Below are 26,341 nucleotides of genomic sequence, written 5' to 3' on the forward strand. Positions count from 1 at the left end.
TCATTCTCCCAATTTTGACGCAGGATTCTTTGACTGGTCCGGCACACTAAAAACAAGCCGATTAAACAGAGAAACATAATTCCGAAATCTACTACAGTGGAGCCCCCAATAGACTTAATCCAAGTCGTGGAGTTTAATCCATAACGATTTTCTGCCACCTGATCTAATGCCTCAGCTCCAGGCACAATGGATAAGTGAGCTTGAGAGGCTTCAAAAATTTGTCTCTTTAATTTAGTTATGTCCAATGATAAATTATCTTCCCTACCTAGAAGGTGTCCTTTGACCATTTCCCATGAATGATCAGTCTCATTATAGGAATATGGGGTGATGCAGAAATCCGAAGTATTCCAATCGCACTGCATTTGCATGTGATGCTCGAGACTCCCTACCCGATCTCCAAGCCAAATAACAGACTGTCTTAAATCATTAATTTGATTTGCCAATTTTTGATCGATGCCGAATTCCACATTTGGATGGAATTGGCTTGCCAATCATTAACAAAATGAGCCGTTTGAATGTATTGGTGTAATGCCATTCTGGCAGTGGTGGCCATTGCAGTGACTATAATTAGGCCCATGATAACAGCGATTAAAGTGAAACAAATCTCTTAGATCTTTTTAGAATTCGCTGTAGCACTTCATTAATTAAATGTATTGAGGGGGAGGATTCCCAAGGTCTAGGTAAAGTTACCGGAATTCAGATTCCTTCTCGAGCTCGAACCAACATTACACTTTTCCTGGAGTCAAAATGGGAGTTAATACAAGTGTATAGATGACAATTAATGCATTGGACAGTTGGATTATTCGTCCAAATTTTGATATTTCCTACTAACAGCATGTAAGGAGGCTTAACACAACTCTGTATGGGAACAGTCGGGTTGGAGGTAAGTAAAGCAGAATGTCTGGGTCCACGTTGATAGATACTGAGAGAGTGGGACGGTAGTGGGAACAACAGTCAGAATAGTTTTTCCTTCCCATACTTCCAGTCCAGACACGGCAATAGCCAATTTCCAAAGTTCTGGGTGTTCTGGGCTCAGAATGGGGAGTATCATATGAGGCCTGGTGGGGGTAATGCCTTTATCTTTCCATTTTAAGGGAAAGAATGAGTTGATCCTCCTATGCAAAGTAGAATGATGATTCTCATTCTCCTGATAAGAAATAAAATAAGTAGCCTCCAGGCATTCCCTTCCACCAGAGAAGCAACTATTTTTTAAATAGCCCTTTGGTGCCCAGTCTATTACTAAACCATATGAGTCATTTTTTAATATTACTGCATGTGAGTTAACATAATCTTCCCAAATTAAAGTTTTAGATGGGCCCTCAAAATTTTTAGGGCATGGTTTCACAGTTAGGAATTTTTTCCCAAGTATTTTCAGACTCCTCTTAAAAAATGAATAAACTGATGTTTAAGAGAATATTATTATAAAAGAAGGATATACTTTAGCACCTTATTTAAGACATGTTTAACACAAAATGAAACAGTATGTAAAGGAAAGTGAGGTGGCAATACTTTAAAACACAGCTAAATAATATTGTTAACACAAAGCTTTGCAGGATAATATGGGGGAAGCATCTTGAAGCAACACATTTTTGCACACCTAAACATATGTCTGATGATACCATTAGGTTTATATCAGACTTTACAAGATTGCTAAAATCCCTAGCTCTTCCTGTTATACCTCCTTAATAAATAGGAAATCAAAATGTATCACTGTGGAATTGAAAACTGGAGAGAGTACAAACATTTCATTTCATTTGGTCACAAAATGAATGTAATAACCTTACTCAATGTGCACAAAGGTTATTTTTCAATTATACACAACAGGAAAGTAAAGAAGACAAACAAGTTGAAAGGCTCGTGGGCCAAGAAGTCCAGAAGAAAGTCCCTTTGCATCCATTAGATTTTAGAAATAAGCTCCAATGAACGTTGCCATGACAGTCTTCAGAAGACTTCATTGGAAATGTTTAAGAACTAACTAGATAATGAATTAGTTAGTTGCTGTGGGTACAGAGGGAAAAGAATACGCTGGATGACGATCCTCTTAAAGTATCTTTTTTCTCTATAATGCTCTGTTTCTGCAAGTACAGGCATTAACATCTGCATCCTTTAAAAAAAAAGTCATGAAATTTCAGTTCCGTGCTGGTTTTGGAAATATTGACACTATTTCAGTGACTTATATGAGGTTTAATCATTCTATGGAAGCTGATTTCACAGCAGGAGTTCTGTCTGAAGTCTAAGATCCTTCAAGGAAGACTGAACCCATTACAGAGCGTATATGGGAGATATCTGAAAGAAGTTCTATGAATAATTCCTCCATGCAATACTACATTTTCAGAGACTGGCTTTCCAATTGATGGCTAAGTACATATATTTCTGAAAAAGCATAAGTGAGCTGCTTAAGCACTAACAAGTGTCCTTAGATGACTATAAAGTCCAGTCAACCTGACTTCAGCAAAAACTGTACCTAAAATAATTAAACATATCAATTTTCATTCATTCTATTTTCCATGTATATTTCAAACAACCGATACTACTATTGTTTTTCTTTTTAATGATACAACAAAAGTGATAAAGTGTCCCTACTTTCATATCATACAAGATTTCCTGGCTTTTCATGTCAAAAACAAATTTTGGGGGGGCTTCTCTCAAAATATGATGTAGATATCAAAATCCTCTAGACTCACAATGGGAGTACTGTGATAAGGGCTAAAAATTGAAATGAGTAAAGTTAATCAAAATTGATCTCCCCCTTACCCTCACCCTCCTTTTCCTTCTTCTCGCTACTTTTTGTTTTTTGTTTTTTCTTGATGAAGGGGTCTTGCTCTGTCACCCAGGCTGGAGTTCAGCAGTATGATCATAGATTTCTGAAGCCTCAAACTTCAGGCCTCCAGCAATCCTTCTACCTCAGCCTCCCAAACCACTGGGATCGTAGGTGTCAGCCACTGTGCTCAGTCTTTTTGTGTTTTCTTGTTTTAAATGAACATGATTGAACATCCCCAATCTCTCATTCTGACTAGATTAGAAATTCTTTAAGAGTAAAAATCATGTCTTTTTCATCTCTATGATCCCTGCAGTGCCTATCACAGTCCCTTGTCCCTGTCATGTCGTAAATTCTCAATAAATGAATTTCTGCTGACTAAATGGGTGGCCAGGTAGGTGTGTGTGGGGGTGGATAGATGGATGAAAGCATTGGCATCATACTTATCTAGTTCTTCTGTCTTTGAAAATGTCTTTCAGCCTCTTTCTCTAACTGCCTCATAAATATTAAAGCTTCCCCCAATTCCACCCTTTATCCTTCCTTTTCTTACTCTTGGGCAAACTTTTCCATAGATTTAATGATGACCTCCATGCTAGTAAGTCCTAAATTTATGTGTACAGCTTTGGCCTTTATCCTGAACTCTGATCACATAAATCTACTACCTAGGAGATATCTTTTCTGGGTGTTTCAAAAGTATCTCATATTCCTCACTTCCAAAATGCTACTCTGCATCTACTTCTAAGCTCATCCCATATGCACTTAATGTAAATTGTGGACATCAGTCCAAAACTTTGCTCACTATCTATCCCCAACCCCACATCCTACTCCCCTACCTGCTATTTCTTTTGTATTCCCTATCTCACTTGGTAGCTCCACCTTTCACCAAGTTACTCATGCTGAAACCTTGGAGTTATCCTACACTTTTACTTTTCTATCACCACAACCCATTTAAGCTCTGTTGATTTTACTTCCTAAATGTCTGTCAAATCTATCCCACCTTCCCACAGCCCCTTAACACGGACCTTCAACATCATTCATGACTTGGGTTAGTGCAGCAGCTTCCTAACCAGCCCTACCCTGTTTCTGCCTATTTATCTGCCACACACTCACCAGACAGATCTTTATAAAATGTGAATTGACCAAATTTTTTTCCTACTTAAAATCTTTTAATAGTTTACCAGTAACAACAGTGTGAACTCTAAACTCCTTAGCACAGCGCATAAAGTACTTCATGTAATGTCCTCCACACACCCTGTATCTCCAGTGTCATTCTGCACAATTCTCCTCTTCGGACTTTATACCATAAGAATACCAAACACATTGTACTTCTCCAAATACGCCTTTGCACTTACTGTTTTCTTGGCTTAGAATGCCCTTTCTCACCTTCTTCACCTGGTGAACTCCCATTAATCCTTCAAAGGCTTAATCATGGAAAGTTTTCCCTCTACAAATCTTTCCTCACTACCTTCCCTCCTAGACAGAGCCTGTCTACTTTGTGCTATTTTGGTCCCTTGTGACTACTGCTATTACGGCATGTGTCATGCTCTTTTAATTATTTGCTTAGACATCAGTCTCTCCTAGTTTATCATGCTTCCCTTCAGGCATGGTCTGTAGTTTTTTCATCTTTCTATCCCCAAAGCCTGGCACACCCATGCTATAAAAGCAAGAAGGGGAAAGTGAAGAAGACTGAACGTTACCAGAAGGCACCAATTTGTATAGCACATGTCAGCAATCTAGGGACTACATTAAAAGGCATTGCTTAATATAGATTCCATATGCTTAATCAAATTAATGTAAGAGAATTCCAACTTCATAAATGGTAACATACTCTTAAGCTGTGCAGGCAGATTCCTGCCCACGTATTTCTTTAATTAAAACTCTTTGCCTTGAGGCCTTTGGTGAGTCTTAGCAACAACTAAATGATCAAAATACACAGAGCATGCTTTATTTCTTCCCATTCACCTAAACCAAGTTCATTAATTTACCAAAATAACTGGTGAATTATTTTTTTAAAAACTGATACTAAACCTGTAGCAATTTTGTGTAGTTTTGCTCTGTGCAGTAAGACCCAGCCCTAGGAGGCTGGAAACATTTAGTTGCTGAAATTCCCCTGACAAATCCCTGACCAAAGCTCCATCACCAATCTAAGTACAATGAAAAGACAGGGATGGGACTGCTGGAATGTTTATTATCACTGCTTTTTTTAAAAAAAAAAACACTGTGTTTCTTCTGAGATAATAAATTAGACAATGTGTAAGTAAAACTCATTATTGTTGTACAGAGTTCATTTTTAAAATAAAAACTTGTAATTTCTTCAAAATTATATTTAATCCTCACGCTGAACTACGTGGAAATTGAAAGACTCCATTATTCATTTACCACGGAATTGGGGCAATTACATGGCTAATCTAATCATCCTGACCATGTTCATATCCAGTCCCAGTCACCACTGCCAAATTGTTTAATGGTGACTGAGCTGCATTATTAATTGGATGGCCTGGCCTGAAATTAAATTGTAAAGCTCTAGTGTGACATGCAAAAAAAAAAAAAAAAAGGAATTTAAGCTTAAATGAAAAGAAAGTAAGTAAATAAGTTCTGGGCAACTATGTCCTATATTAGAACCCAGTATCCCTCATTGCTAAATCATTCTTTACTTGGTTCCTTCTAAGCATCACTTTTTTCATCTATAAAGTAGGAGTAGATATATGCAAACTTTCAAGATTTTCAACAAAATTATTGGTTGTAAGGACTTTCTAAACTATAAAGGGATATAAACCCACATGTATGGGTGTTCGTGTGTGTATGTTATATAAACAACTGTCAGAATTTATGCCATAAGATTAAAAGTAGTAATCTCAAAATGAAAGGGTTATAGGTAGTGTTGCTAAACACAAGACACTCAGTTATGAATTTCAGATAAACGACAAATAATATTTTAGAATATCTTATGCAATATTAGGGATATGCTTATACTATAAAAATTATTCATTTTTTAAAACTTGCTAAAGCCTGAATTTTTATTTGCTAAATCAAATCTAGTAATAGGTATTCTTTTTCTCTTTTTTTCCCTTACTTATACTTTTTAAAGTTTCTGTAATATGTATAATGCATGTAGTGAGAAAAAGCAAAAATGAGGATATTTTACTAACTGTTTAAGAGAGAAAGAAGTATGCCACTGCTGAAGTGATATGCTGCTGCTTCTTTGATTAGAAGCTTTGCTTCTCCAAACTGTGGTCCAGGGATCAGCAGCATCAGCCTCACCTAGGAGCATGTTATAAACGCAGCAACTCAGACCTCACCCCCACCCAACTGAATCTCAATCTGCATTTTAACAAGATTCCCAGGACAGTCCTGTGAGAAATTCTGTTCTAGAGAGACCTCAAATAAAAGCTAAGTCTGCAAAATAATTAAACCTTTTAAAAGAAAAAAAAAATCCTTCAACCATAGTGGAAAGAGAATCAGAGGCTGAGCTGAGCAATTTAAACAGATCCAAGGAACATCAGTAGCAAAGTCCTCCAGGGCACATAGAGTTCTAGATCCTTTGCTCTGTCTGTCCATCCCTAGGCTGCCATGTACTGCCACACCGGTTGTCACGAGTGACTCCAGGAGGAGCCAGGCACAAAGGTAGCTATGAGAATAGCGCCCTTGCAGGTGTGCAGCAGAGAAACCCCTCCCCCTGCAGACTTCATCTAGATTCACACCCACAGAGGCATGGGAATCAGTGAAGGAAGACTGATAAAAAAGTAAAAAATGTTTTTCTGATGTTGTTTTGGAGGACGCAGGTTTTTATTAATTTGTTGTAATTTGTTTAGTTTTTTTGTGCAGGGGGCTGTGTTTTTCTTGGGTTTGGGTTTGCTTTTTTATGAAGTTACTTGAATCTATCAGTGCTAGCAAACACTCAGCTAAACTGGTGAGATCAATTTGATGAAATTACTACAATTACTACAATTCTTTTCGCTAATAGTAGTAATATTTAATAAATGTGCACAATTCGGATTGATTATTGAAAATGTCTCCAATCTTTTACAATTAGCAACAAACCATGTTTTGTGCCAGCAATTCTAGCCACACTTTGGAAACATAGAGGCCTTGTGGAAAAAGAAACATGAAGTCAAAATTCTGCTTTCTGAAGCACCCAGTTCATATTTTTTTTGATGAGCCAAAGCACAGGACGAATGCATACAAGTGGCCATCCCCATATTACCAGAGCTCTTCTGCTTTCTAGACACATCAGCCCATTCCTCTCTCCTCCATTACCTTGCTGGGGGCTTCCGGGCACAGGCCAGCATCCATGGGTTTTGTTGCTGCTACTGTTATTCATTCATTCATTTATTATTTATTATCTGTTTCTCTCACTAAAATACAAGTTCCCTGAGAAAAGGACTTTACATTTGACCCGTTCGCAGTGCCTAGAAATGCCTGGCACCCGGGAGACACTCAACAAACATTTGCCGGAGGAATGAATAAAGACAGACTGTCCTCCAGCTTCCAATAAGTAGTGTTCCTTTTGATCACTGTTAATTTTAAATTTTTTTGTCCTCACATCACAGACTCAGATTTTAGTCAAATATCTGTAGTATTGTTTTTTCATCCTGCACTAGGGTTTGTTGGTTGGCTCAAAGTAAAAACTGTTATGATAACTTCTGACACCACTTCAGTGTCTAAGTAAATTGCTTCTTCCTATAACGAATCTGTCTCTCGCTTTTATTAGCTGCAGTAATATTCTAATCACTCTGTGCTGTAGTCTCAAAGAAAGGAAGAAGGAGAGTTCTAGAAAACAGTTGTTTTTCTCTTCCTTACAGAAAGCATTTGAAACTAAAGGTGCTATAAAAGAAACCCTCAATAGTGCATATGTGAGCACACACGCATACGCACACATGTACACACAACGCCCATCTAACCTTTTTAATATTCTGCAGAGAGGCAAGGATATTTCTGGGAAGATGTGGGAAAAGCCCAATGCAATCTCATAGGACTCCCAGGCCTGATTCATAGACAACACTTCAGCAGAATTGAAAATGGAACAGATTATGGGAAGGCAGAAAGGTTTCCAGAGATACAGGATGACTGACAGGAAATACATCAATCAGCACACATAACACACAGGTAAGGTTGGAAACAATTGGTAGTTGTGCTCAGTTTCCCAAAGGAATCTTAGGCAACTCAATTAACCTCTTTCTGCCACATTCTCATCACTTGTAAATTGAGTACAACAATCTACCTAGTGAGATTGCACAGGGATTTGCTAATAAACGTGAGCTATATGTATGATACCTAATAATATTATGTTAACGAGCATAAAGTCACAGGGCTACAAGGAACTCAAGAGGTCAATTCAGTCCTTTCACATGGGACCACAATTAAACCATTCTGGCAGGATTAGATTCTAACTTTTTTTTTTTTTTTGACAAAGTTTTGTTAACTCCAGGCTGGAGAGCAATGGTGTGATCTCGGCTCACTGCAACCCCTGCCCCCTGAGTTCAAGCAATTCTCCTGCCTCAGCCTCCCAAGTAGCTGGGACTACAGGCATGCGCCACCATGCCCAGCTAATTTTTTGTATTTTTAGTAGAGATGGGGTTTCACCATGTTGGCCAAGCTGGTCTCAAACTCCAGACCTCAGGTGATCCACCTGCCTCGGCCTCCCAAAGTGCTGGGATTACAGGCATGAGCCACCGCACCCAGTCAGATTCTAAACTTTTTAAAGGCGCCTGTATAAAGGGCTTCCCAGAAACCTTCCCTTTGTCAAGGATGTTTTCTTAAATGTAAGATGCTCTAATCCTGAAGCATTAGTATGCTATGCTTCTCTCCTGTATGGAATGGAGACTAGGAGCTGTACCACCTTGAACTCTTCAGCCACTGGAATACGGTAGCGTGATGGTTTATAGCATGAATATGGATACTGGACTTAGATTCCCACTGGATTCTACTCTGTGCTGGCTACATGACTTTGAGCACATCACAACCTCAACTTCCTCAAGCCTCAGTTTCTGCTCCTGCACAACAGTTGTCCTACTGACCCCATAAGGTTGGCATTGAGACTAAGTGAGCAAAACTAGTAAGGCACTTCTCACAGTGCCTGGCTCATGGTGGGTATCAAATAAATGGTCATATTATTTTCTGGGCTAAAAAACCCTGGTCACTCTGATTTTTATTTATTTACAATTCTAACTATTTCTGAACCCACTCCGGATTCCCCATTTATGAATGTTTAATGTGGTGCTCAAAATTGTAAGAAGCACCTAACTGCGCTGAGTGGTCTAGGAAGATGTCACTTTGATTTTTCATGGGAGCACTGTACCAACGGGAAAACCAGAATCATCAGGCTACAGTGAGGAATTTCCTGTGGGCTTTTCTAGCCTCTCTACTTTCAACCTGTGTGCCAAAAAAGCCAGGGGTCTCACGGGGCATCTCTCTGAATTCTTGGAAAGACTGGTGTTCCTGGAGGTCTAATTCCTCTGTGGTTTCCACTAAAAACCTCACGGTGCACAGTTCAAGGCTGTGTAAAACTATGCAGACTAGTTTCACAGATTCCAGCAAATCAAAAACCACTTCTGTAAAATGCGGGAGAGAGAGACAGAGAGAGAGAGAGGAGGGAGGGAGAGAGAAGTTGTGCTTTCTCTTTCTATTTTCTCCTTGTACTTTCCTCACACCAAGCAGGGCTAGGCACTATAATAATTTTCTTTAGGGGATATAGGTTTTGCCAGAAAGCGGAAGTGGCTGGAGGAAGCTTGTCCGGCAAACCTAAACCCACGGAGGAGGACGGAGAAGCAATTAAACGGAGGAGAAAAATGCTTTTTTCCACCCCTTGCTCCCCACCACCTCTCCTCCCACTGGAGTCTGTGGGGTCCCTAAGGAAAGAGCCACATCACCCTCCACTTTGGCACCTGGAAGTAACCAGACCACAGGGGAAGGCTGTGTGGCATGTACCTTGGGACGGCACTGGGACTAGGCAGCAACAATGATGTCCATATTCCACAAGTGGTTATAAAAACAGAGCCACGGGAGTTTAAATGGCCACAGAGAGGTTGGGCAATGCATACATGGGTAGAAACCAGGATGTCTGGAGAGTGGTGACCTTCCCTTCAATTTCTGGGCACCATGAAAATCCCCTGGAGTCTGGAGCCTCCCAGGGAGCAGGGGATTCGCCATCATGTTCCAGGACACCTGAGTACATGGATGGAGGTTTGCACCCACAGAGCAGGAGGGCTTTATAATTTACCGGCCACTTTGACACTCCTAACCGTCTTTGAGCCTGGCAAAAAGGCTACGTGTCAGCCTATTCTAACACTGTGAATGCAAACACTTAGAGAGGTTAAGTGTCTGGCCCTGGGTCTCTGCATTTCAATTCTGCATCCTTCCTGCTGTGCCATATGACACCTTGTGCCTGAAATCTTTTAACCTAGTCTTAAAACCTGTATTTCACTGTGAGGGTATATTGAATTGGAGGCCACTTCAGTGAGTAGACTTGTAGGATACAAAACTGCATTTGCAGGCTGCTTACTGTTATGTTACAAATATAAACACGCAAAGCTATGAATATGAAAAAAGACTCAGATATCATAACAAAATGGAAAAGGCAATCGGGTTTAGGTAGTGGGTGTATTATAAAATTTTTTTAATGAACATATGTTTACAATGAAAAATATACAAAAAAAAATTAACGATTTTTTTTTCAGGTAGCTTTAGAGTCAAACTATTCACCCAACAGCAAGGCAGCTACTTGTGGGAACAGAAAGGAAACGATACCCTTCCCTTTCATCTCCTCAGCCACTCATAGATGGCCTGGCTATTGAGTCAAATTATTTATTCAGGATGTCATCAATTCTCTGAAGATGATATGCCAAGGCAAACAGCAGAAATCACTTCTAAATTTTGACAGAAGTCCAGATTTTGCCCTGAAGGGACCAATTCATATTCAGAGTAGCAAATTAGAAGAAATAATAAATGAAATTCTACAATGAGCTCTGAGTCTTTTGTAACTACACATAGTGGTCCCTGAAAGAATTTCTGTCTGGGACTTCTGCGAATGGAACCTTGGAAAAGGTGGAGTGGAAGGGATTAGCTCTTTAAGATCATCTATGTTCACAAAGGGAGGGAGGCTATTGGTGGGGGCTACTCTTTTGCACGCTGGTCTCCTGCTTTATTCACAAGCATCTAGGAACCATTCTAAAATGAAACATAGGTCTTCCTGGCTTCGGTCCCACCTCACAGGATCTCTCAAGAGGTAAGCCCAGAGGCTACCTAACACTTTCTCAAATCATGCTTACCTTCACATATGCCAGTGCTCTCCAAGTAAAAATGGGCTCTACACTGGGCTAGACACTCGCCAGAGGGGATGCCCGCCCCAGACAGCTGCTCCACTTGCAGTCCTTCCTCTGGCTTCTTACACCCAGTACAGTGAGAGGGTGCGGGACCCATACAAGCCAGGCAGGAGGAGTGACAGGCTGCAAATGGAAATAAAATGCAAAAAATAATCTAAGGATCAAATATATGTTGCAAATCTTTCATTAAATCAAACCCACTTAGAAAAGTTCACCAAATGCAGCCTTTCCCAGCATATTATTTTTCTAATGTTCTATACAAAGCACAGAGTGATAATAATGTTTGTGAAAGTTACAGTGAGGGGTGGCGTAAACCAGTCACATCTCCCAGGTCCCATAAAGGCTGTCGGGCTAGACAACAACAACAAGAAACAAACGAACGAGCAAAAACAGCAAACTGGACAACATTGGCTTGGTTCTCCAGAGAAACACACTCGCTAAATGATGATTTAACATTATGCCCTTGGTTTGTATTGCAGATTTTTAGAACCATTCATAGGGAGGCCATTACTGTATCTTTTGCAAAAATGGTGGTTGTGTTATTACCCATGAGTCATCCAACACCTACTACATAGGGGTCCAGGCAACAAATTCCTCTTAGAATTTTTGTGGGTAAAGTCTGCTTTTCTAGACAGTATTTTGCTTACCCTGGCTACTGGTGAAAAGCAAAGCCAAATAAGGTAGTCAAACTATCTGGTGCCCACATTTGAATACAATTAACTCTCCTGTTCTTTAAAAGAGTCTCTAAATTTTCTCTTCTGAAACAGTTGTCGCAGCTTTCCTGTTTCAAATACGTTCTTGTAACTGTTCTCAAACTCTGTTCTAAGGTGCCTGATGCACAAATAAATGTATATTAATTTCACTTAATTCTAATGTACAAATAAATATACATTTATTTCACTTAATTAAAATGTTTGTTCCCAATATTCTAGTTTTAAAATGTTTAAATGATATTGCCCTCCCAAGCAGCTCAAAGCCTTTATGGCAAACAGCTATTTAAGACACATGCGCACGTGTGTTTATTGCGGCACTATTCACAATAGCAAAGACTTGGAACCAACCCAAATGTCCAACAACGATAGACTGGATTAAGAAAATGTGGCACATATACACCATGGAATACTATGCAGCCATAAAAAATGATGAGTTCATGTCCTTTGTAGGGACATGGATGAAACTGGAAACCATCATTCTCAGTAAACTATCGCAAGGACAAAAAACCAAACACCGCATGTTCTCACTCATAGGTGGGAATTGAACAATGAGAACACATGGACACAGGAAGGGGAACATCACACTCCGGGGACTGTTGTGGGGTGGGGGGAGGGGGGAGGGACAGCATTAGGAGATATACCTAATGCTAAATGACCAGTTAATGGGTGCAGCAAAACAACATGGCACATGGATACATATGTAACAAACCTGCACATTGTGCACATGTACCCTAAAACCTAAAGTATAATAATAAAAAAAAAAAGGAATTTTCCATTTCACTCAGCCCAGAGGCATCGCTAGTGACTCTCAGTTTGCTCAGCACTATCATTACTAAAAAGAAATTCTTTAGGGAAAAACAAAATGAAGTCTAAGAAAAACATTAGCAAAGGTAAGAGAATAGAGAAAGGAGGAAATAAGAGTTCAATTTTGTTTAATTTAATATTCCCCCTAAAAACAGGCAGAAAAAAAAATCATAACGCTTTGAGTGTCTTCACAAATTTTCAAATAAAATTTTTTCAGATTAACCCTTTGCAAAACTATTGTAATGAAAAACGCATATAATGTATGGATAGCCATAAAAGATACACTAGAAGAAAAGTTACACTGGAAAGTTACATTATTGAGAAAAAGTAAATCTATGTTCTTGTGGGATAGCCTCTCAAGAATGACGGTGACACCAACGATACCTTTGCAGACTCCGTGGTCAGAGTAGAAGCCCTCTCCACAGTGGGGCAGACAGTGGCCTTGACGCAGAGTCTTGGGGGGGCTGCAGGCTGTACAGTGAGAGGCTGTGGGCCCAGAGCAGCTGGCACACGAGTTATGACAAACTGAGGAAGAGAGTGAGAGAGGAACACCATGGGACAGGGGTGAATAAAGTGCCCACTTCCTGGCTGGGCTTCGCAAGCCTGGGACTCTTAGTCCCCTGTGGATGTCACACCAAACCAAGGGGAAAATGTGTTAGGAGGTGGTTACACTGTCAGAACTGCCCACGTGGCCCTTTACCCACCATTTAGCCATGCTCTACGTATTGCTTATTAGCTACCCTTTATTTAGTGTTTGTATTAAGCACTTTCTACACATTGTCACTTTTAATTTTCCTAACAACATTATGAGGTAGGCATTATTCACTACATTTTATAGATGAAGAGACTGAGGTCTTGGAAGTTCAAAAATTTACCCACGATGACACGCTTTATTCATAGCAGGGATGAGATTTAGCCCTAGGTGTGTCTGGACCTAAACCTCACACTGCCTAAATGGATTAGAGCGGAAAGGCCGTGGGTTGGAGTGTTGGAAGCACTGGCATTTTGAGCAGTTTCTCCACCAATTCATCAGTGCCCTCAGTCAAGCCTGGGTCTCTCCTGGCCTAGTTTTCTTGGCATGAGCACAGTGAAAGGTTGGACTAAATGATCATTTAAGATACTTCCAGCTTTGACATTCTAGGATTTTAAGTAACAATTACAGTAACGACTCTGACCACAACATAAGACAATGTCAGGAACACATGTCCCCTGCTTTGACCCTGGTGTTAATGGGGACATCTCTGACTCTAAGGGACAGGTATTGGTGGCATGGCCTGGCTGAGCCTCTAGCAGGGCTGGGGTCAGGAGTGAGATATGGGAAGAAGGCTCTGCAGGACCATGGTCAGGAGCTGGGGGTGGGTAGAGATGGGATGAGAACGTGCGGGTAGGACACAGAGGAAAGGTGGTGAACACTGGGTGAGTAAAGAGGTTGGCAGGCAAAGGGGAGGCTGCTAAGGAGAGATGTTGGGATGGGTCTAAACACCCTGCACTAACAGACAGTAGGTAGATGTGAGGATGTGGGCATATGTTTCAGAGAGGAGGGGAGATCAAGATGTCCCAGGCAACAAGAAGTTCTCAGAGTTACCTGTGAGGAAAGACACAAGTCAGGCATACATAAGGTAGAAATTTTATAAAGTCTCAAATGGGTATGTTTCATAGTTTAGGCTATATAAGTCTGAAATAAACAATATATAAGTAGCACACAAAAAAACAAGTTTTCAATGGATACAGACTTTAGCTTTACTAGCTATCAAACTTGGTTTAACTTTTTAATTTTATTTTTGTGGTGTGTTGTAGTTGCCAATATATGACCTATGTCATATAAGAAATGATTCTGTTATATCTGCAACCTAAGTTAGTGATGGTTTACAAGTAAACAAGGACTGTATGTTAAAGATGTCTTGGGCATTTCAAAAGGACCAAATGAACTCTAATGATGATTAATATGCATAAGTCCTTAACGAAAGCACTCTAGTCCCCCAACATCCACCCATATCTCCCACTCCCATATCAAATACACATTGGCTTCATAATGAAAAAGCTATCTTTTAAAGTAATGCTTTCCCATCATACACTCAAGTTCCCAAATTAGCAACATATAACACCAAGTATAGTCAAACATGTACTCAATACTTTTTGATGATGATGATGGTGACCCATCTCTTACCTTTGCACCTGCCAGTGGCATCAGCATAGTACCTGCCAGGGCATTCAGACATGCATTTCCCATCATGCAGCACTGTCTTCTCAGTGCAGGTAAGACACCTGGGGCTACTGGGGCCACAACTCTCACAGGATTGGTCACAAGCTAAGGGGAGGCAAAAAAAAAAAAAACCCATCAGTGAAAGGCAATAGTGAGCAAAAGAAGCAGTGAAGTCTGTTCTTTACAATATCCACAATGGGTATCAATATCATAATCTCATTTTCTGGCTACTCAGCGGAATTGTTTTCTTGATTCCAACATTTCGTCGGACTCCGTGCTTTTTGTTTTCACAGTTGAAAGAGAATTGAATTATTCATTGAACTAAGCATAGCAAAAACTCTCAGGCACACCCACCAGTGTAACCAACTTAATATGAGGTTTAAAGTTCAAATGGCCTTAGAGGTGTGGTTGCAAGGTTTATCAAATAAAAATACCAGATGCTCCATAAAATTTGAATTTCAGATAAATAATAAAGTTTTTTCGCATAAGTATGTACCAAATATTTTATCTTTTATTTTACCCTACTTGGACAGAGAATTCAGAAAGTCAAGACTCTACTAAGCAAGGTCATGCTACTAAAATTATGTTAAAATTGCTGAACTTCACACAGTCTTTCAGGATCTCATTCACTTATTCGTTTATCCCCTAACACATCTGTTAAGGTCTGTGTCAGGTCTTGTGCCAGGGGGTAGAAACACAAAAACCAAATCAACTTAGTTTTCACTTTAAGCAGCTGAGTAGTCTAATATAGGAAAAGAAATAGGCAATATTGGAAATATTTAAAATATCACTCAGATCAATCTATATAGGCACAATGAAAATTCAAAAAAAAAAATGTGAGGGCAGGGATAAGAGGTAGAAAAGTCAAGAAAGCATTCATAGAGGAGCGACCCTTGAGCATTGCCTTAGGAAGCATGGGACCATGTCAGGCTGATGGGAATGTACTCCAGGCTGAGACAGCAAAGTAAGCCAAGTCTCAGAACCTGGGAGGAGACTAGGCTGCCCAGGAAAACAGCGGTTTCATTTGGCTGGAAAAGCGGGAAGGCCAGATTATAGAAACCTATGGCCCCACTCTGTGTCTAGATTTTCATCCTAGGAAAGGCAACAAGTTTGAATCCCTGCAGTTCTAAACACAGTAGAAACATGGCTGTATTTGTGTCTAAGAAATATCATTTTGGCCTCAGTTTGGAGGATGAAGAGGAGAGTTGGAAACCCCATTGGAAGACCATGGCAAAGAGCATGAATCAAGATGATTAGGGGTTGAATTAGAACTGTGGAGGTTGTGAGAGATTTGAGAGCAGTGAAGAAAAAACCATCTCACATGGCTTCCAGGGGTCTGTCTTGGGGGACAAGTGATGTCGCTCACAGAGTACAAGAAGGAGAATAGGTGTGGGGGGGTGCCATGAGCTCAGTTTGAAACATGCACAATCCAGGGAGCAATGTAACTTACGGTTCTGGAGCTCGAGGGAGAGGGTATGGGGTCATCATATACAAGCAATTGTTGAAACTAAAAATTAGTTGAGTGATTCAGGAAAAGTATGCAGGATAAGACAGAAGTAGGCAAGGACCTGGGTAGCACCAGCATTTAAGAAAAGAAGAAGAAGAAGAAAAAAAAACTAGTACAGGTGACCAAGAAGAAATGATCCAAAGATAAGGGAGAGAAAGAAGAGCAATGGTGACTGAGAAGCCAAGGGAGGAAAAATGTTTCCAAAAGAAAGTCATGACAGGTGCAGAGAGGACAAATAACATCTGAAAAGTTTCACTACGCTTAGGAACCAGGCTGTGCGTGTCCTGTGCCACACATTTCAGTGGAGTCATTAGATCAAATGAAAGTGAAAGCCATGATTATAAACTGTTCATTTAAAGGGCCCAGGCTGAGAATGGAAAAGGACAGGGAAACACATAATTGAAAGGGAAGAAGGTTGTTTTGTCTTTCTTATATTGTAAAAAATCAAGGCAAGTATAGAACCTGGAAATAATTTTTAAAGAAGAAAAGTTTGAATGATTGCTGAAAGAATACCTAAGAGAAAAGAGGGATGCATATTCAAAAGTACAGTTGACAGACTGGTTTTGAACAGAGCAGAGAAAGGCCTCCTTATGAAGCGTGGAAGGAGGTGAGGGAGAGTGCAGTCGCAGGCAATTCTGTGACTCAATCTTTTCTATGCTGGTTGGCTAATGTCTTTAAAAATAAACAAAGGAAACCTTCCCGCTACAGAGAATCAATGTTTCAAAAATAGAGAACTGCTGAGATTTATTCTGTTTGTTCCCTTAATCCATCTACACCCTGCTAACCTCCTGAAAAAATATTTTGAGAACATAAGAGAAAAGGCGCTAAGTGATGGGGCCAAATGTCCCATCTCGCATCCTGGAGAATTCAGCATCTGTTCACAGGCAAATGTGTAGTGTAAGAGAATGGGCTATGGCAATGACCTTAATAACAGGGAAAAAGAAAATCACCCCTGAACTCAGGACTGGAACAAAGAAATGAAAATGAATCTGAAAAGCGTTCTTCCCTCCCACATGCCACAAAACCTACTGAGGTTTCTAATTCTAGAACTGACATCTCAACAGAAGTGAGTAATCTAAAAGCTAAATACAATTTCCAAGAAATGAAAAATTGCAGCAATTTTTAGAAATTAGAATTGACCAACAATAAAAGCATTGCATATCAAACATTTTAAGATACACCCAAAGTTATACCTACAAAGAAATTGGTAAATCTAAATAAAATTATTAGGAAGATGTACTTTGTTCCCAAACTAATCTATAACTTCAATGCAATATCAATAACAATTCCAGCTGAGTTTTCGCTCGCTTGCTTGCTTGCTTGCCACCCAAGCTGGAGTGCAGCCGCACAGTCATGGCCCACTGCCGCTTCAATCTCCCAGGCCCAGGTGATTCTCCTGCCTCAGCCTCCAGAGGAGCTAGGACTACAGGCACACACCACCACACCTGACTAATTATTTTTTTTTATTTTTAGTAGAGATGAGGTCTCATATGTTGCCCAGCCTGGTCTTGAACTCCTGAACTCAAGAGATCCTCTTGCCTTGGCCTTTTCAAAGTGCTGGGATTACAGGTGTGAGCCACCGCACCCGGCCAAGTTTTCTTAAGAATTCAGTAAATGTACTCTAAAGCTTATGAATAGCTAAGTCAACTTTGAAAAGGAAAGAAAGGGAATTTTCCCAGTCAGATATTGAGACATACTACAAAGCCATAGAAATTAATGAACAAAATAGTTTGATAGCGGTACAAGAACAGAAATTTAGACTATGGAAATTTAGAAATTTCTGTATCGTATAGCTCAGACAGAACTATGTGCATATGGAAATTTAATATACAATAAAGAGAAATAAGGAAGGCTAGGCTGAATTACTAAATAATGTTAGGAAAACTGGATCATCAAATGGAAAAAAATCAAATGGGACCCCTACTTAAACCTATATATATATATATATATATATATATATATAAAATATACACACACACACACACACACACATATATACGACTATATATATACATATATTACTATATATACACATATATATGACTATATATATAGATGACTATATATATATATAGGACTATATATATATGGACTTCAGATGGATCGACAACCTAAGTTAAGATAAAACATCAAATTAATGGAAGAAAAGACAGAATAATTTATTTTTGAACCTTAGCAAAGGTCTTATTAAAAATTCAAAAGTAAAACCTTAAAGCAAAAAATAATGAATTAAAGATTATTGTTTAACAAAGGCATTATATTCAAAGTTAAAAGACAACAGGGTGAGAAAATTTGCATATTTAAAACTGAAAAAAAGGCTACTATCTATAACATACAAGGAAACTCCATAAAATAACTCCATAAAAGGAGGCAAGACCAATAGAACAATGGGAAAAGCACATTTAAGAAGAAATCTACAGAATAGGAAACTTCAAGACCAACAGGAGTTGAAGATATACTCAAACTCATTAATCATCAGAAACAGGCAAATTTAATGGGTTGAACCTTTATACCTCTTGACCAGAAAAAATCAGAATCTTGATCATGCCAAGTGGTGGCAAGGATGTGGAGATGAGTGAGCCCTCATGCTTGGGAATGTAGATTGCACAGCGATTCTGGCAAGTAACCTGGCACTACTTGGTCAAATGAAGAATATGCAGAGTCAAAAAACCAACCATTCTGCTCCTGGGTATAAATCCCAGGAAACTCCCTCTAGAGCTTTACAAAGGAACACATTTGAGGCTGTTCCCTGGTGCTCTGCAGTGATGCAGATGGAGAGAAAGGAGGGAGTCCATCACTGGGAGCAGGGATGGGTAGTATGAGGGGGGCACACCAGGGAGTGCTACATAGCAGTGAGAAGCGAAGGGCTAGGGGAGAGAACAACATGGTGCATCTTAAAAACGTACTGCTGAGTGAGAAAAGAAGGAAACAGCATGCACTTTGTAACATCTCACTTAAGAAAATTAAATACATATGCACTCAAAATAAAAATACCCAGTTAGGTAAGCTCATAAAAATAAAAAGATTTCAAAAAATGGTTGCATGGGTGCAAAAGAGAAATGAAGATTAAAAAAAAAGAAAAGGGAGAAAGAAAAAAGGAGGGAAGAAAGAGAAAGGAAAAAAAGAGAGGGAATGACTAACAGAAACCTCTGATTTATTATGCTTTGATTTATTATGTTAGCTACGGTCAGAAAAGCCCTTCATAATGGCATAAATACTTAAAAGATAAAAGAATGAGGAGGTTTCCTCCTTTGAATTGCCCCACTCTTTATATCTAATATTTGTAGAACGCAATACACGTACCACAGGTGAACCTGGTTACTGTAAGATCTTTCAGCCAGGGCATACCACCCTTCATAACAGGCTATGCTGGTTTTTTCTAAGCACTTGACTTTGAGATTTCTACAGATATGGGCTGGTAGGTTATAAATTATTAAACCCACACCAGCCGGTCTTTATCTTGAATAGCATTAATCTGAAATGGAAATAAGTCAGCATTATCAGCATCCGACGTCTTAATTAACATTCCGATACCAATCAGTGTGTTGTTTCAGAAAATATTTCTGTGAACATTTCTGAAGTCATTTTGATACAAACTTGGAGAATAGTAACAATTTTATAAAAAGTGTAAGCTCCAGTTTTGTGTATCAAAAGGCCTGTTGGTCAACGCCAGTGGCATCACCAACTCTTGCACCAGTCTAAGCACATGACATGTGTTTAGTAATTACTTGTAGATCTGTTGATTCATTGGTTGACTAATGTCAGCTATGATCCATCCTCCTGCCTGGAAGTTTCCTTCAGATGCTTTTCAAAATGTGTACAGATAAAGCAGATTCCCACCTCTCACAGCCTCAAGTCTCGCATTAACTATTCGTCTTTTTAAATACACCGCTTCTCCAGCAAAAGTTGCCTTCTCAATCCAGATAATGTAGAGTCTCAGTGGCAGGTCAGTGTCACTGTTCCTCCATCAGTGACAGTAACCAGCATCCCAGGGGACTTAAAGGGTAAATGACTTTAGGCCCTTGGATTAGTGCAAATTTGACATCTGTCAACCTTTAGAGAATACATCTGGCTTAATTGAGCAGGAAAGTGATGCTGGCAGAAAAAGATTAACATGCTCAGCCTAATGGCAGCCTGGCCTTTCTTTCCTTATTCTCTCCTGAATCCATACAAAAGCCACCTGTGACTCATCGATACCAAGTGAGATTTTTCACACTGGCAATACTGATGGATCCCTGCACAGCTTTAAGCAAGCAGCTCCCAAGGGTTATCTCTCTTCTCTAAGACAAGTGGATTTGTCAAGTCCCTAAAATAATCTCATTTTTGCTGTTGCCCTGCTCAGTGAATAAAATGAGGACAATAACTCAAGAAAGTTTTATGAGCTACACATTTTTATTGATTTGGTGGACTTAGTTATGAAAAGTCCTCCTGGCCTCTCTACAGGTATGACCATCAAAGTAAACTCAATTCAAACCTTTCATTTACTGTCAGGATGCCTGCAGACCTAGCAATGTCCACAGGGGTAGTCAGCTCATCCAAAGACCGACAGAAGACACAGAAGAAGGTGCAGAAGTGGAAAGGGGGAAAGGATAATGAAAAGGAAAATAAAAAAAAAATAAGTAGAGGTGCATAAGGAAATACCACATTACAATGAGCAGTAGAGTGGTTCCCAGGCAGTTAAGACCCAGAGCCAGAAGATCTAAGCTGGAATCCCAACTCTGCCCCTTATTAGATGTGTGACCTTAAGCAAGTTTCTTACCCTCTCTGTTTCCTATCTGGAAAATGAGAATGGTTATATCTACCTCATGAAATTGTGAGGATTAAACACCAAACACTGATAGAACGCTTACTATGTCCCAGGCACTATCCTAAGTGCTTTGCGTATCTTAACTCGATCTCTCAACAGCCTTCTGAGTTGGGGGTGTATTCATTTTCTATTGCTGCTGTAGCAAATTACCATAAACTCTTTGGCTTAAAACAACACAAACTTATCATCTTATAGTTCTAGAAGTTAGAAGGCCTAGAATCAAAGTTTCTTCTGGAAGCTTTAGGGGTAGAATCTGTTCCTTGCCTGGACACTCCAGGGGTGGAATCTGCTTCCTTGCCTTTTCCTAGATTCTAAAAGTCACCTGCATGCTCATGGCATTTTCTTTGCTTCACTCTGTCACTCTGACCTCTGGTTCCGTCCTCGACTCGACTTTTCTGACTCGACTCTGTTGCCTCCCTCATATAAGGACTCTTGCGATTGATTACATGGGGCTCACCCAGATAATCCAGGATAATATCCTCACATCAAGATCCTTAACTTAATCACACCTAAAGAGTCCTCTTTGCTATTCAAGGGAACACACGACAGTTCCATGGATTAGGACAAGGGCATCATTGGGAGCCCATTATTGTGTCTTCCACAGGTGCTACCATTATCCCCATTTCACAAGTGGGAATTGACATGCAGAGAGATTGACTAATGTGCCAAAAGCCATGCTTTTCCTCCTGACTTTCCTGCCTCTCAGTGGGTTAATGTTTATAAAGCACTTGGAACCGTGCCTGGTTCAAGGAAGCACTAAGCTGGGTTAACTCTCATTGCTATGGCCATGGATGTTAAGGTAGAATGGATAATAACTGCTCAGCTTTAAGTCAGTGGCACCAACACCAAAGGCGGGTCTGCCCTCAGCTGGCCTAATAGTCTCTTTGGCCCCATATACCTTTGGAAGGCAGTCTGGTGTTGATAGAGAGTTTGGGGTTTGGGGAAAGAAAAGCCTAGGTGGGAGCCCAGCTCCTTTCCCTCCAGCTGTGGGTCTTGAGCAGGCCACCTGGGCCTCACTATTTTCATCTGCAGGACAAGACTAGAATGAGCACCCCAACCCTAGCAGACTGGTGGGGCAATCAAGAGGAATCCCACTGGTGGAAAGTGTGTTATATACATCTAAATCAAAGATTAATCTCAGCAGCTATTCACATACATGTTGAGTAAAACAAACATTGGTAATGTGCTATGATTTGAATACAACAAGGGATGCTGGAAGAGAAAAAGGAAAGGATACGTCGGCATCACAACCCAGCACTCACCGCTACAGGTGCCCTGCCTGTTGTAGAAGCCTTTTCCACAGCTGTTCTCACAGCCGCCATCTCTCAGCACGTGGAGGGGATCTCTGCAGGCCAAGCAGTGCTTCTCCGTTGGGCCCCAGCAACCTGCACAGGACTCATGGCAGACTGCAGACAAACAATAAAATCAGTGAGTATCTACAGCAGAAAGGACTGGTCATCATTTTTCTTTTAAATGTTTTAGAATTCACAAGGAGGATATCAGTTGGTTCCTTAGTTCCTAAACTGCTATTGACACATGTACACCTCAGGACAAACACAACACCCTCTTCTTCAAGAAACTGTTTCTGTGGGCCAGAAGTACAACTTCAGTAAAGTATCGCTAAGAGATTCAGAAGAGGAAATCAGAGGCTTTTGAGAAATGAGATTTACAGAAAAGGAAATCGTAACTTTCTAGAGAAAGATGGACTGGTTAATGAAATCAGATGTCCTCCACCCCCTTGCCTTTTGTAATCACACCACAGAGTGTCCACAGGATCACCACCTCCCACCTGCAGCACCATCAGAATCAGCTGAGGAGGGATACCTTGGACTCTAGTCCCAGATTCAACCTTCTGAGGACCCAGTCCTACTTGACATCTATCGTTCTTTGCCTTTCTATCTCTTTCCCCCCAGTATTATCTGTCCTACACATGTGTCTTAAGAACTCACAAAGCTTGCTTTTCTTTTATACCTTGAATTTCTTACATAACTTGCTCCTTTAAGATTTTAAAATGTTCTCCTCTTCAGCATTTGATTTTTTTTTTATTACTCTTCAAGCTCACTCTTCACCTTAGCACTTCTGCAGAAGGACCTACTCTGAATAACTGAATTTTTTTCAAATTTGGCTAGCTGTATGGCTAACCCCTACCTATGCTTTTGTTAATACATCCTAATTCTTAAAAGGTTTCTTTCACAATGGAGCACCAACTAGTTTGCAGAGGCATTGATTCTGACCAAAACTGGTAGGTAGAATGAATGCCTTGCTGCTTGCAAGCAGCTCGTTAACCCTACCTTAGTAATTCAAGTAGGCATCCCTTTGGAGGCAGAAGGAAGGATATCTGCCTTGCAAACCTCAAGATCCAATTCTCTCTTCTCAGTTCTAAATTGCAGAAGCAAGTCCTAATTTCAGACACTTTTTCTCCCCAAAAAAGGTAGGGATGATTACGAATTGCATTAAGTGCTAAAAAGGGCTCTGCAATAAACAGTAACAGTGGTGGGGGTGGTGGGGACTAACTGTAGATCGAAAGGATGAGAGGCAGCCAGTCACAGGGAGTTGGACCATCACAAGCAGCTCTCGAGGAGGGAAGGAGTACGTGTATTTGGGGAAACTGAGGGCTGCCCCTGTGGCTGGAGTTGGTGAGGCACAGTGGGGGGCCATGGCATGATTCATGGCTGCAGCGATAGGCAGAGGCCTGGTCAAATTTGACCTTGGAGACCAAGGAAAGAAATTAGGATTTTTATCCTAATTACCATGTGAAGTCCTAAATGAGCTCACGCAAGACAGACACAAGATCTGATTGAGATGTTTCAAACCACTCTCTGGCTGCCATGTAGAGAGGGTTTAAGGACCTGCTAGCAAGCAGGAGACCAGCACGGAGTCTACTGCATGACCCAGGTGAGAGGGGACTTGGACTAGTGGGGTGGGAAGCAAAGACAAAGGAAAGTTTCCTTATTTATCATCTGGTTCCCTTGTGAGATCGTAAGCTTCATGAGGGCGGGGCCCATTTCTATTTTGTTAACTCTGTACATGGCACACTGCTTGTGCTTTACAAATGTCTCTCAAGTGACTTCATTTATATTTAACTCCTTATTCATATTTTATAAATGTAGAACATGAAAATACTGTCCATATGCAGGGTGAGTTTAAGGATAAACTTACCCTTAAGCTTAGGATAAGTTTTAGTTATAATTTACTTGGTACTAAATTATAGTTAAAGATGTGGATGCAAAGATCTCAGTAACAAATTCTACCCTTAACACACATGAAATCTGCCTGACATTCATGTATTCCACCACCCTTTCATTACTGACTGTAATCATCATCTGAAGAGTCAATGACTCTTCAGGCCTTTGCCTCACTCACTCTGGAGTTGATCTAAAGTCATTACCAAAACAAACAAACAAAAAATCCACTCTCATTTCTAAAAAGTTATGCCAAGCTGATATATCAACATTCAACAGAAGCACACAAAGACACATGTAACGCATGTTCCCAGATGCCCACAGGTAAGCCACGTTATCTGAGGTCTGCTGCAGGAACACTTAGAACACTCTGTCACCTAGGTGCACCGGTGATTGTGCAAACTGCACTGGGGCATAAGTGCCGAGGAAATGATGCATGGAAAGTGAGGCTGAAAAGACAACAGGGGTCAGACTTCCAACTTCAGATGGGCCAGGGTACGGACCTTGGACTTCATGCCATGGAAAGTTTTAATCAGGGCAGTGGAATGATAACTTCTGCTTTTTAGAGAGTTCATTCTGGCAGTGGGGAGAAAAGAAAGTAACTCAAGACATCTGTAGGGGATGAAATCATCTTTGTCCAGAGGTACAGAGGAGATAAGAAATTAAAGTACAGCTCCCTAGCTCTCTTCAGTGACTGGCTGAATAGCAGCACAGACATGCAGTTATACTGGTTGCTAAAATAGTAAAATACTTTCAAACTGGTTGATAAATGACTGTCACCCTGAGTTTCATCCCCAGAATCTCCACCCAACACCATGCTCCACAAACAAAAGATCTGACACAGGAGAAAGTCTGGGGTCCCCTCCTTCTCTCTGATGTGCATCTGTGCCATACTGCTTGTTAGATACTTTTACTATACCCTTGGTGTTACCAATCTGGACAGTGACCAAAGAATGAGCAGGATGGCCTCAATCAACAGACTTAGGGATGGCATTCAGGCCCCCCACAAATTGAGCTCTCCTTAACTTTCCAGCTCCATCTTCCACTATCTCCCTTTGCACACAAATTCTACGAAGCAGGGCGCCTTACATGTGTCATGTGCCCATATATGAGTTCTGGATGCCCCACACAGGATTCACGCAGCCCACAATGTCACTGGCTCCTTCCTTAGCCCCTAAAATCCTATTTATATGTAATTTCCTGTTTATATTTCCTAAGTTGTCACTACTTCTGTGAAGCTTTGCTAAACTTGTCTAATAACCTTTCTCTATGTTCCTGCAGCATGTTGCATATGCCTCTCTTATTATATTTATCCTACTGTACTAACTTACTCAGTTACGAATCAATCTCAATGGAATTCAGTCTTCAATGGAATTTAATACCCTCCCAAATGGGGACGATGTTTTAGTCATTGTAAACCCCCAGTATCCAGACTGATGCCTGGCACCTAGTCAGTACTCATTAAATGTAGGCTAAATGAATGCACAGCAGATTTTTAAAATTGATTATAGGGAATTCATCCTCTCAGTTACCTTCTACATGGAAACAACTCACCACAAGGTCATAGTCTTAAGATATAACTTAAGAGAAACTTGAAGCTTTAATATGTACTTGATAAATGCTGAAGTCCAAATCTGCTTATGATGATAAATACTGATGCTGCACCTATATAGAGTACCAAACATGACAGTGGTCCTACTGTTTTTTTACATATTACACAAAAGACATGTTCCATGGCCAGACACAACAGCAGAAGGAATTTTTATTTCAACACAGGAATATGCTGAACTGTCATTTCTTATAATGATATACTTCCACTGTGGTTTCTTTAAAATAAATTGTATTGTGTATATTTAAGGTACACAACATGATATTATAAGGTGTATGTATATATATTTATATATACATAATTATAAAAAGGTGTGTGTGCATATATATACACCTTATAATATCACACTGTATACCTTAAATATGTACCTTATATATATTTAATAATATATATTTATGTTTAATACACCTTATATTTTATAAGGCTAAGTATATATC

General features: G+C 40.1%; 1 protein-coding gene across 1 annotated transcript in view; it reads right to left on the minus strand.

The window, feature by feature from the left end:
- FRAS1 (Fraser extracellular matrix complex subunit 1) overlaps nucleotides 1–26,341 on the minus strand; it is a 461,949-nt gene that overhangs the window by 209,895 nt on the left and 225,713 nt on the right. Inside the window, exons 15-18 of the mRNA XM_032149306.2 lie at nucleotides 22,376–22,519; nucleotides 14,764–14,904; nucleotides 12,981–13,121; nucleotides 11,026–11,202 (exon numbers count right to left, since the gene is read on the minus strand). Coding sequence (XP_032005197.1) covers nucleotides 11,026–11,202; nucleotides 12,981–13,121; nucleotides 14,764–14,904; nucleotides 22,376–22,519 — 603 coding nt within the window. The remainder of the gene's footprint in view (nucleotides 1–11,025; nucleotides 11,203–12,980; nucleotides 13,122–14,763; nucleotides 14,905–22,375; nucleotides 22,520–26,341) is intronic.

The sequence above is a fragment of the Hylobates moloch genome, unplaced genomic scaffold, assembly GCF_009828535.3.
Source record: "Hylobates moloch isolate HMO894 unplaced genomic scaffold, HMol_V3 SCAFFOLD_2, whole genome shotgun sequence".
NCBI lineage: Eukaryota > Metazoa > Chordata > Mammalia > Primates > Hylobatidae > Hylobates > Hylobates moloch.